At 36.9% G+C, this 12851-nt stretch overlaps 1 protein-coding gene across 1 annotated transcript in view; it reads left to right on the top strand.

Annotated features, from left to right (window-relative positions):
• Nucleotides 1–12851, top strand: part of DNAH12 (dynein axonemal heavy chain 12) — a 376621-nt gene that overhangs the window by 52916 nt on the left and 310854 nt on the right. Inside the window, exons 12-13 of the mRNA XM_066245398.1 lie at nucleotides 2470–2648; nucleotides 5643–5778. Of these exons, the coding sequence (XP_066101495.1) occupies nucleotides 2470–2648; nucleotides 5643–5778 (315 nt within the window). The remainder of the gene's footprint in view (nucleotides 1–2469; nucleotides 2649–5642; nucleotides 5779–12851) is intronic.

The following is a 12851-nucleotide window of genomic DNA, read 5'->3' as shown; positions in this document are numbered from 1 at the left end:
CCATATATCTCAATATAATGTTTTCCAGAGAATAGGTACAATAAATGTTCTAAATGCTAATGGCTAAATTTTTTGAGGTCTTTGCCATAACTTGTACTATCTAAAAACCCTAAATATCTAGGGTGAGCATATGTTTCACTGGGCCTCACAATGATTCCTTCCTTAGGTCTAGTACAGGGGTCAGGAACCTATGGCTCGCAAGGTAGATGTGGCTCTTTTGATGGCTGCATCTGGCTCACAGACAAATCTTTAATAAAAATAATAATAACGTTAAAAATATAAAACATTCTCATGTATTACAATCCATTCAATTTCTATTGCTCATGTTCATGGTTGCAGGTGGCTGGAGCCAATTACAGCTGTCCTCCGGGACAACATCAAATTTTTATTGGATAATGCATAACATACATGGGTCGTTGTATGGCTCTCATGGAATTACATTTTAAAGTTCATGGTTCTCTCAGCCAAAAAGGTTCCCGACCCCTGGTCTAGTATTTTCTATGAACTTTTGTGGAAAATTCTAATTTCTGGATGTTTTATTTAACTGGTTAAAAGTTTATTTATTTATTTATTTATTTGTATTTTTCTGAAGCTGAAAATGGGGAGAGACAGTCTGACAGACTCCCGCATGCGCCCGACCGGGATCCACCCAGCACGCCCACCAGGGGGCGACGCTCTGCCCACCAGGGAGTGATGCTCTGCCCCTCTGGGGCGTCACTCTGTTGCGACCAGAGCCACTCCAGCACCTGGGGCAGAGGCCAAGGAGCCATCCCCAGCGCCCGGGCCATTTTTGCTCCAATGGAGCCTCGCTGCGGAAAGGGAAGAGAGAGACAGAGAGGAAGGAGAGGGGGAGGGGTGGAGAAGCAGATGGGCACTTCTCCTGTGTTCCCTGGCCGGGAATCGAGCCCGGGACTTCTGCATGCCAGGCCGACGCTAAAAGTTTATTTTTAGGTTTAGTAATACATCCCTGTGTTTCTTTGCCAATTCTAGACATGCTGTAATTGTGGTTTATATGCCATATTTTGCATATAGTCATACTTTATTATAACATTAGCACTCCATTGTATTGATATGCCATATTTTCTACTGTAAATGGACATTTATGTTATTTCCAGTGTGGCATATTTTCTTTTTCATATCTTTTAATTACATCCCAGAAAAATCAGATGATGGTACTTGAGAATAAGAAAACATTTATTCTACTTTTTCCAAAGCCACCAACTCTATCTACTCTCTATTTTGTATATTCCCAACCAAGAACCAAGCAGACATTTAGTATAGTCTCTGAATTAATTAATAGCCTCAGCTTCATTAACACCAAGAAATATAAGCCCAACCCACAATGTACTGGAGACTAGAAAAATAGAGTAAGGCAAGTAAAGGGAAAGTCTCTTTAAGGAAGAAAAAAAAAGGAATGGGACATTTCGGTAGAGGATGCAGATGAGGTAAGTGAGAAGGTAGAGAGGTGGCCCTGGCCAGTTAGCTCAGTCAGTTAATAACTTGAGTTGTGGGTTCAATCCTCAGTTAGGGCACATATGGGAAGCAACCAGTGAGTGTATGACTGAATGGAACAACAAATGAATGCTTCCCTCATCCTTCCCCTCTCTCTCCCTTCCTTTCTCTATCTCTCTAAAATCAATCAAATAAATAAAAAAATTAGCCTGGGCCGAGTTGGTTGAAGTGTTGTTCTGAGGCACAGAGGTTGCCAATTTGATCCTGGTCAGCAGGAACAACTCTGTGTTCCTGTCTCTCTGTCTATCTCTGCCTCTCTCTCTCTCTCTTAAAAAAAAAAGAGGGTAGAGAGGCAACATTAAATAAGTCAAAGCTGCCCAGAGTTGGTGGGTATGTTTCACTTTTTCAAGATGCAACCTAACTTTTTGGGTTTTCTTACATACTACTTTTTTAAATTAAAAAATATTATCCCAATGTCTGGGTATTCAGAGGTTGTATAAATTTCACTATCTGGGATCTTTGGTAATGGCAGAATGCAATGTTTCTTTCCTGGACTATTTTGATCAAAACTAAAAAATTCCTTATATTTCTTTTTAGATTAAATTAGAATCTTCAATGAAGCATCAGTAATGGCACAAACAAGTATTTGTCAGCTATACAAATTGCCACATATTATAGATTTGTTTCTAAACAGAGAGACAAGTTGACTTTGGGGATAGTTTATTTTATAGTTACTGAGGGAAATTTCACTTTCTGAAATTTTAGATATTGAGGCTGTAAATGACACTGTATTGGATATATAATGGTTGGTTAGCAAAATCCTTAGTGAAATGACAGATGAGAAAAAGATTTATGCAACAAAGGGAAAAATTTTAATCACTTAGGAAAAGGAAATGAGTTTATGTTTATATTATATAATTAAGAAGTTTACTATAATACTATACTATAATACTATAAAATCACTGATGAATTTTAAAATGCTAAGCATTTCTTTGTTGTAAATGTTTTTCTTTTAAGTTTATAGAAAGATTTTTTAGTCTTGCCTCAGAAATAATGCTTTTGCCTCAGTGGGTTCATTTCCCTATGATTCGTTTGGATTGTGAAGATTTGAAGACAGGCCTAACAAGCAAAGCAAGAGCCTTTGCAAACATATTGTTAAATGACATAGCTTCTAAACATAGAAAAGAAAATGAATGGTAAGTAGAATTAATTGACAAACTTAAAGTTACTGGGCTAAAAGAAATATTTTCTAATAATAACTCTTATTTGTTTAAAAACAAAAGATTAAAATATAAGTGCTTACAACCTTTTTCCATAGCTGTCTCCCAGGGAGGTTTCTTTGTAGTACCATTTGGTCTGGTTTAATTTTTGACAGATATTGTTTTAGGCCAGTTCTGAGGCAACTCAAGATAAAAAAAAATTAAAATAAACCAGTGTTTGGACACAGGTTGCATGAAAATGGAAAGACTGTAGATTTTCAGTGATATTGGGAATATCTGGAATCATTCCTGACCCCAATATTTATATGTTATATCACCTAGCTTATTTTTATTATCTATAAAATAGAGACATTAATACCTTCTTTGCAAGGTGGCTATAAAACTGGATGAATAAACTTGTGGCCTGCGAGTTGAATGTGTGTGTGTGCAATTTGCTTACTTCACAGTTTGGTTTACCATCAGCTTGGGCTACCATGCTTTCATTTTGTTTTGTCTCTCCTCCAAACATTCAGATTCCTCTTGACCAGGAAGAAAGCACCCCCAGTATTATGTCTTTTTTGCATTATCCACATTAATGCTTCCTAAAATTTTGATAATAAAGAATTAACTGCCTGACCAGGTGGTGGCTAAGTGCATAGAGTGTTGGACTGGGACGTGGAGGACCGAGGTTCGAGACACAAAGTCGCCAGCTTGAGCATGGGCTCATCTGGTTTGAGTAAGGCTCACCAGCTTGAGCCCAAGGTCGCTGGCTCAAGCAAGGGGTCACTTGGTCTACTGTAACCCCCTGGTCAAGGCACATATGAGAAAACAATCAATGAACAACTAAGAAGCCACAAGGACGCCTGACCTGTGGTGGCGCAGTGGATAAAGCGTCGACCTGGAAATGCTGAGGTCGCCGGTTTGAAACCCTGGGCTTACCTGGTCAAGGCACATATGGGAGTTGATGCTTCCAGCTCCTCCCCCCTATCTCTCTCTCCTCTCTGTCTCTCTCTGTCTCTCTCTATCTCCTCTCTAAAATGAATAATAAAAAAAAAAGATAAAAAAAAAAAAAGAAGCCACAAGGAAGAATTGATGCTTCTCATCTCTCTCCCTTCCTGTCTTTCTGTCCCTATCTGTCCCTCTCTGTCTCTCTCCGTCTATGTCACACACAAAAAAATTAACTATCCAACCCTACATGATCTGACTCATCCTTGCCTCTCCAACTTTATTTTATGTCTTCATCTTTGTATTCATGTTGACCCATTGGTGGGATTCAAATAATCTAACAACCAGTTCTCTGCCCTAATGACCATATCAAGTATAAAAGAAGATATACCGAAAAGTAGTTTACTATCTCATGCATTTAATATCTAAATAAGAAAAATACAAAACTAGATTATAACAAAGTTTTAAAAAATATTAATGAAAAAATATTAAATAATACCTGACAAAAACCAATAAAATTATTTTTTAGACATTTCCATATTGCTTTTTGTTTGGTGTCCTTACTTGCAATTTTTTTCGTCTATGGGCATAATGAACATTACTATAGGTGCTTAGAATATGCTGTTGTGCAGATGAACAATAAAAAAGAGTAAGGAATGTAAATTTGTGATTTTCCACATTGGGCGGCTGCCCAGGCACCCACCTTAGAGAGAACCCTGATTCCAAGTGCGATTTTAACAACAGGTTCGGGGAACTAAAGAAAAAATTAGGTATTGGTTCTGCCAAACTGGTGTGAACTGGTTGAATCCCACCACTGTGCTGGCCTGCTTGCCATTCCTGAAATATGCCAAGCTTATTGCTACCATAGGTTTCTTACTTTGCTGTTATTTTCTTCTTGGAAGCTTTTACCCTGATATTTGTATGGTGCACTTTTTTTCTTTTCTTATATTGACTATCACCTTTTTAGAGAGGCTTTCCCCAGCCACTGTTTATAGAATCATGACCCTTTCTCTATTCTCTTTAGCTCTTTATTTTGCTTTCTTTTTCTTCATAGTGCTTTTTAGTACCTAACATTCTGTTATATATTTTTGTGCTTTTGTCTCTCAACTTGAATATAAATTTTACAAGAGAAAGGATTTGATTTGTTTGCTGTTACTCTCCATTGCGTAGGACTTTGCTTAGCTTATTGTAGATACTCAATTTTTTATTAAATTAATGAAATATACTTACCATATAATAGTAATAAAATACCTGCATGAACAAAATTTATTTTTAAAATCACTTACCTCTTTTATACTTAGCTCTTTTAAACCTCTCATATACTTATATGAGGTTTTTCTGATATTTCTAGAAATAGCATGATGATACAGATACTGCAGAGCACAGAGAAAATGTTCTATGAAATATCTCTTTAGTTGAATAATGACTGCAAGAAATCTATTCCTACATACATAGGATACTCTAGAAGAATTGTAGATTTAAAAAATGTGTATAGGGGTTTGATCTTTTTACCTGCTATACTGTCATGTTTCACAAGAGGCACTAATGATATAAACAATTATAGTTACTAGTAAATAAGTGTGTATTATGTAATAGGCCCTTTTATGTTCATTATTATATTACAAGAATCTAGCAAGATGAAATTTATTTTATAGATATGGAAAGTAAACCTCAGGGATTTGCCTAAATTCACAAAGCTAGTAACAGCTAAGGCAGGATTTAGATTTAAGGCTGCCTGATCTGAAGTATGTTCTATGTTATACTGCTTATCTGGATATTCAAGAGAGTTGAAGAGATCAATAGAAAAAAATTTTAATATACCATAATTTCACATGAAAATATAACCTTAATTTTATAGATGTGTGATATATGCTGAATTATATCAAGTAAGTTACGCTTAAATATTTTAAAATATCTTAGTGAATTAACCAATTATTTTTAGTATATTGCAAGTTCCTATTTTATAGTAACCATAATAATACATATTTATTGAGTATAATATAGCATTAATTACCATAAATATAGTAAAGCAGAGTATTATGTTAGTATTTGCAGTGAATTTGAAGCAATTAAAGAACATGCATTAAAAGTCCCAGACACAACAGAAGAGATGATGGATCAGATATTTTATATAGAAAAAGCCCGGACGATAGGAATTCAAGAGTTGGTATTAAGAATCCAGGTAAGAATGTTTTAATTTACATATTTTAAAGTGGTTTTTTAGGATGACGTCAGAGTAATGGTGGGGTAGGAAGTGATACTGATAAATCTCCCCCAAAACTCAACAAGATCTTCAACCAGAAACAGAAAAACCTATTCTTGGAGCCTCCAGATGTTTCGCAATACACCCGAAGGTATGGTTGAGTGAAAAATTGGCTAAATATATAACCAAACCCCGAAGGAATTAGGGAGTAAGAAATGCTCCGCCTTCCTCACTAACCTAAACAGGGCAGCTTTCTCTGGGATCTGTGAATATAGAAACTGAGGAGGGCAAAGGGGGTGAATAGATCCAGGCCGTGGCACAAACGGCTGAACCAGGCTGTGGCACGGAGATCCAAGCCGAGGAAAAACTGTTCCTGTGGCAACCTGGGCAACACAAGCTAACACTTGTGCCAAACCCAGACAAAGAAAGACAAGCAGGGCAGCCATTTTACCTGATCTCCTGGTCGGCGCGTGCAGATAGTGGGCGAGAGATTTCTTCCAAAGCCCCAGGAGTGGGTGCCCGTGTTACCCCACAGAGAGGCAGAGTCAGAGGCCTTTGTGTGGGCCGAAAGCGGAATCTCTGGGCAGTCCCAGCACCTTGGGGAAGCCGCGCACGGGAGTGAGCGAGAATTCATTCCAGCGGTGGAACTTTTCCATGCTGGTGGGGGTTTCACTCAGAGGGAAACGCGGCCGGTCTGATATCCTGGTCTGCGCGCACAGATAGCGAGAGATTCCTCCGAGTGCCTCGGCAGTGTGCGTTCGTGTTATCGCACAGAGGGGCAGAGTCAGGGGCCTTTGTGTGGGCCAAAGTGGAATCTCAGGCCACCCCAGCGCCTTGCAAAAGCCGCGCATGGGGACGGAGCGAGAGCCAATTCCAACGCTGGAACTTTTCCATGCGGTTGGGGGTTTCACTCAGAGCATGAGACTGCTGGCCGGATATCCTGGTCTGTGCATGCAGATAGTGAGTGAGAGTTTCCACCAAGCGGCCTGGGAGTGGGCGCCCACCTGTGTTACCGGACAGAGTGGCAGAGCCAGAGTTCTTTGAGTGGGCGGAAAGCCCGCCTGATTACGCTAGCAGCTCTGACTGACTGAGCCTTACCCAGAGCCCTGTGCTGAGTGGGAATAGAGTGGGGAGTTGCCAGCTCTTTGAGCCTCTTACTATCCAGGCAGAGGCAGCAGCAACCCCATAGCTGGATTATCAGGCTACTAATTGAGGAAGGAAAGACTAGGAGAGAGGCTTCAGGAACACGGACTCTCTCACTGGCGCAGCCTATAAATGCTAATGAGCCTCGACTGCCAACGAGACTAAAGCACAATACATGACATTGCCATAGAGACTTACAAACTGCAAACCTCTACCTGAGCGTGCCAAAGGGGCAGAACCCGGGGTACAGAGTCACTGACCAGGAAGAGGGAGAGAAAAGAAAAAGCAAGTAAAAACCTCTCAAAATCAAGAATAATCCGCAGACTTTATAACCTATCCCATTTTATTATATTTGTTTGTTTGTTTCTCTTATCTTCATTCTTGATATTTCTTTTCCTCCTCCAATTTGGCTGATTAACTCTCTGCCGGTCTTACTCTCTCCTCTCCTTGAACTACACTACCCATAAGTGTTACATCTCCCATTATCTTTTCTCTCCTCTTCCTTTCTCTCTATGAGGGTTGCACTCCAAAACTCTTAACTCTCTCTCTCTCCTCTTTTTTCTTTTTTCTTCTTTTAGTGGTTCCCTCTTTTTTTTTTCTCTCTCTCTCTTTCTTTTCTCCCTCTATATTAGTTTCTTCCTTTCTCCTTTACATCTCCTCTCATTCAAACCTCAATAACAAACAAATTATCTTATCTGGGACTCAAACTTATGTTTGTGGCATTTTGGGGGGTTTTTACTTCACCTTTTTAACTCGCCAGCAGTGCTCCCATCCCTGGCTCTCCATTTTATCTAGTTCTTGTTCCACTAAATACAATAGTAATTTTTTAATTTGTCCCCCCCATTTTTCTGTTTCCCTCTTATTCCTCTCATCATAACTCTTAGTCAACCAACACCTAAAAGCAAATCATTTTATTCTTGACCCAAAATTTTTCCTTATTTGCTTTTTGTGGGCCCATACCTCCTTTTTTTTTCTTTCTTTCTTTTTTTTTTGCCCCTTTATTACTTTTCCCCAATTCAGGCCCTCCATTACAGGCATTGTTTGTTATAATTCACAGTTCACCACAAGATTTTCTCAAGAAAGAGGGGAGAGGAGAGGAGAGGAAAAAAGGAGGGGGGAATAATTTCCTTTTTTTAAAATTTTTATTTTATTTTATTTTTCTTTATTTCATTATTTTTTTTTTAAAAAACCAACTCTTTTTGATTTTTTATTTTTTTAACTTTTTGTTCTTTATTAAATCTCAATACTATCAACAAAACCATACTCAGATGCCATCAAGGAAGAGAAAATCTAATATGGATACAAAAGAAAGAGAGGTAACACAGCTAGATGAGGAAAAATCTATGGAGAAAAAATTTAATATACTGGAAACCTTGGAGCTGAATGACAGAGAATTCAAGATAGAAATCCCAAAAATCCGCCGAAATATACAAGAAAACACAGAAAGGCAATTTAGGGAGCTCAGAAAACAACTCAATGAACACAAAGAATATATGTCCAAGGAAATTGAAACTATAAAAACAAATCAAACAGAAATGAAAAACTCAATTCACGAGCTGAAAAACGAAGTAACAAGCTTAGCTAATAGAACAGGTAAGATAGAAGAGAGGATTAGTGAAATAGAAGACAAGCAACTTGAGGCACAACAGAGAGAAGAAGAAAGAGACTCAAAAATAAAAAAAAATGAGATAGCCCTACAAGAATTATCTGACTCCATCAGAAAGAATAACATAAGAATAATAGGTATATCAGAGGGAGAAGACAGAGAAAATGGAATGGAGAACATACTCAAACAAATAATAGATGAGGACTTCCCAAGCCTGTGGAAAGAACTAAAGCCTCAAGTTCAAGAAGCAAACAGAACTCCGAGTTTTCTTAACCCCAACAAACCTACTCCAAGGCATATCATAATGAAATTGGCACAAACCAACAGGAAAGAAAAAATTCTCAAGGCAGCCAGGGAAAAGAAGAATACAACATATAAAGGAAGACCCATTAGATTATCATCAGATTTCTCAGCAAAAAATCTACAAGCTAGAAAAGAGTGGACCCCAATATTTAAAGTCCTGAAAGAGAGGAACTTTCAGCCACGAATACTATACCCATCAAAGCTATCCTTCAAATATGAAGGAGAAATAAAAACATTCACAGATACAGAAAAGATGAGGGAATTTATCATCAGAAAACCCCCACTCCAGGAATTACTAAAGGGGGTTCTCCAATCAGATACAAAGAACAAAAAAAAAAAAAAAAAAAAAAACAGAGCCACAAGTAAAAGCTCCACCAAGAACACAATAAAACCAAATTTAAACTGTGACAACAATAAAAAGAAAGGGGGGGGGGGAGAAGATGGAGATTAACAGTAGCAAAGGACGATGGAGTTCAAAAGTACTCACAAAATAATGCACTACAATGAATAGGGTAGGAACCCTTTTCATTACTTAAAGGTAACCACCATTGAAAAAAACACCACAGAAGCACATGAGATAAAAAAGATAACAACAGAGGAAAGATGTATGGAATACAACCAAATAAAAACAAAAGATAGAAAACCAAAAGAGAAGGATCAAACAAGACACAAAACTAACAGAAAGCAATCTATAAAATGGAGATAGGGAACTCACAAGTGTCAATAATTACACTAAATGTAAATGGATTAAACTCACCAATAAAAAAGCACAGAGTAGCAGAATGGATTAAAAAAGAAAATCCAACTGTATGCTCCCTACAGGAAACTCATCTAAGTAACAAGGATAAAAACAAATTCAAAGTGAAAGGCTGGAAAACAATACTCCAAGCAAATAACATCCAAAAAACAAAAAAGCTGGCGTAGCAATAATCATATCTGATAATGCTGACTACAAGACAGCAAAAGTACTCAGAGACAAAAATGGCCATTTCATAATGGCTAAGGGGACACTGAATCAAGAAGACATAACAATTCTTAATATATATGCACCAAACCAAGGAGCACCAAAATATATAAGACAGCTACTTATTGATCTTAAAACAAAAACTGACAAAAATACAATCATACTTGGAGACCTCAACACACCGCTGACAGCTCTAGATCGGTCATCCAAACAGAGAATCAACAAAGATATAGTGGCCTTAAACAAAACACTAGAGCACCTGGATATGATAGACATCTACAGGACATTTCATCCCAAAGTGACTGAGTATACATTTTTCTCCAGTGTACATGGATCATTCTCAAGAATTGACCATATGTTGGGCCACAAAAACAACATCAGCAAATTCAGAAAAATCAAAGTTGTACCAAGCATATTTTCTGATCATAAAGCCTTGAAACTAGAATTCAACTGCAAAAAAGAGGAAAAAAATCCCACAAAAATGTGGAAACTAAACAACATACTTTTAAAAAATGAATGGGTCAAAGAAGAAATAAGTGCAGAGATCAAAAGATATATACAGACTAATGAAAATGACAATACGACATATCAGAATCTATGGGATGCAGCAAAAGCTGTGATAAGAGGGAAGTTCATATCACTTCAGGCCTATATGAACAAACAAGAGAGAGCCCAAGTGAACCACTTAACTTCACACCTTAAGGAACTAGAAAAAGAAGAACAAAGACAACCCAAAACCAGCCGAAGAAAGGAGATAATAAAAATCAGAGCAGCAATAAATGAATTAGAGAAAAGAAAAACTATAGAAAAAATTAATAGAACAAGGAGCTGGTTCTTTGAAAAGATCAACAAAATTGACAAACCCTTGGCAAGACTTACCAAGGAAAAAAGAGAAAGAACTCATATAAACAAAATCCAAAATGAAAGAGGAGAAATCACCATGGACACCGTAAATATACAAAGAATTATTGTAGAATACTATGAAAAACTTTATGCCACTAAATTTAACAACCTAGAAGAAATGGATAAATTCCTAGAACAATACAACCTTCCTAGACTGAGTCAAGAAGAAGCAGAAAGCCTAAACAGACCTATTAGTAGAGAAGAAATAGAAAAAACCATTAAAAACCTCCCCAAAAATAAAAGTCCAGGCCCTGATGGCTATACCAGCGAATTTTATCAAACATTCAAAGAAGACTTGGTTCCTATTCTACTCAAAGTCTTCCAAAAAATTGAAGAAGAAGCAATACTTCCAAACACATTTTATGAGGCCAACATAACCCTCATACCAAAAAAGGCAAGGATGGCACAAAAAAGAAAACTATAGACCAATATCTCTAATGAATACAGATGCTAAAATACTAAACAAAATACTAGCAAATTGAATACGACAACATATTAAAAAAATAATACATCATGATCAAGTGGGATTCATGCCAGAATCTCAAGGATGGTTCAACATACGTAAAACGGTTAACGTAATACACCATATCAACAAAACAAAGAACAAAAACCACATGATCTTATCAATAGATGCAGAAAAGGCTTTCGATAAAATACAACACAATTTTATGTTTAAGACTCTCAACAAAATGGGTATAGAAGGAAAATATCTCAACATGATAAAGGCCATATATGATAAACCATCAGCTAACATCATATTAAATGGCACTAAACTGAAGGCTTTCCCCCTTAAATCAGGAACAAGACAGGGTTGTCCACTCTCTCCACTCTTATTTAATGTGGTACTAGAGGTTCTAGCCAGAGCAATCAGACAAGACAAAGAAATAAAAGGCATCCATATTGGAAAAGAAGAAGTAAAGGTATCACTTTTTGCAGATGATATGATCCTATACATCGAAAACCCCAAAGAATCCACAAAAAGACTACTAGAAACAATAAGCCAATACAGTAAGGTCGCAGGATACAAAATTAACATACAGAAGTCAATAGCCTTTCTATATGCCAACAATTAAACAATTGAGAACAAACTCAAAAGAATAATCCCCTTCATGATTGCAACAACAAAAAAATAAAATACTTAGGAATAAACATAACAAAGAATGTAAAGGACTTATATAATGAAAACTATAAACCATTGTTAAGGGAAATCGAAAAAGATATAATGAGATGGAAGAATATACCTTGTTCTTGGCTAGGAAGAATAAATATAATCAAGATGGGTATATTACCCAAAGCAATATACAAATTTAATGCAATTCCTATCAAACTTCCAATGACTTTTTTTAAAGAAATAGAGCAAAAAATCATCAGATTTATATGGAACTATAAAAAACCCCAAATAGCCAAAGCAATCCTAAAGAAAAAGAATGAAGCTGGGGGCATTACAATACCTGACTTCAAACTCTATTATAGGGCCACAACAATCAAAACAGCATGGTATTGGCAGAAAAATAGACACTCAGACCAATGGAACAGAATAGAAAACCCAGAAATAAAACCACAGAGATATAGTCAAATAATTTTTGATAAAGGGGCCAACAACACACAATGGAGAAAAGAAAGCCTCTTCAATAAATGGTGCTGGGAAAACTGGAAAGCCACATGGAAAAGAATGAAACTGGACTACAGTTTGTTCCCCTGTACTAAAATTAACTCAAAATGGATCAAAGAGCTAAACATAAGACCTGAAACAATTAAGTACATAGAAGAAGACATAGGTACTCAACTCATGGACCTGGATTTTAAAGAGCATTTTATGAATTTGACTCCACAGGCAAGAGAAGTGAAGGCAAATATTAATGAATGGGACTACATCAGACTAAGAAGTTTTTGCTCAGCAAGAGAAACTGATAACAAAATAAACAGAAAGCCAACTAAATGGGAAATGATATTTTCAAACAACAGCTCATATAAGGGCCTAATATCCAAAATATACAAAGAACTCATAAAACTCAACAACAAACAAACAAACAATCCAATAAAAAAATGGGAAGAGGATATGAACAGACACTTCTCCCAGGAAGAAATATAAATGGCCAACAGATATATGAAAAGATGCTCATCTTCTTTAGC

Source organism: Saccopteryx bilineata, chromosome 10 (assembly GCF_036850765.1).
Source record: "Saccopteryx bilineata isolate mSacBil1 chromosome 10, mSacBil1_pri_phased_curated, whole genome shotgun sequence".
NCBI lineage: Eukaryota > Metazoa > Chordata > Mammalia > Chiroptera > Emballonuridae > Saccopteryx > Saccopteryx bilineata.
Note: the sequence above shows the minus strand (reverse complement) of the source record. Positions and strands in the feature narration are given on the sequence as shown.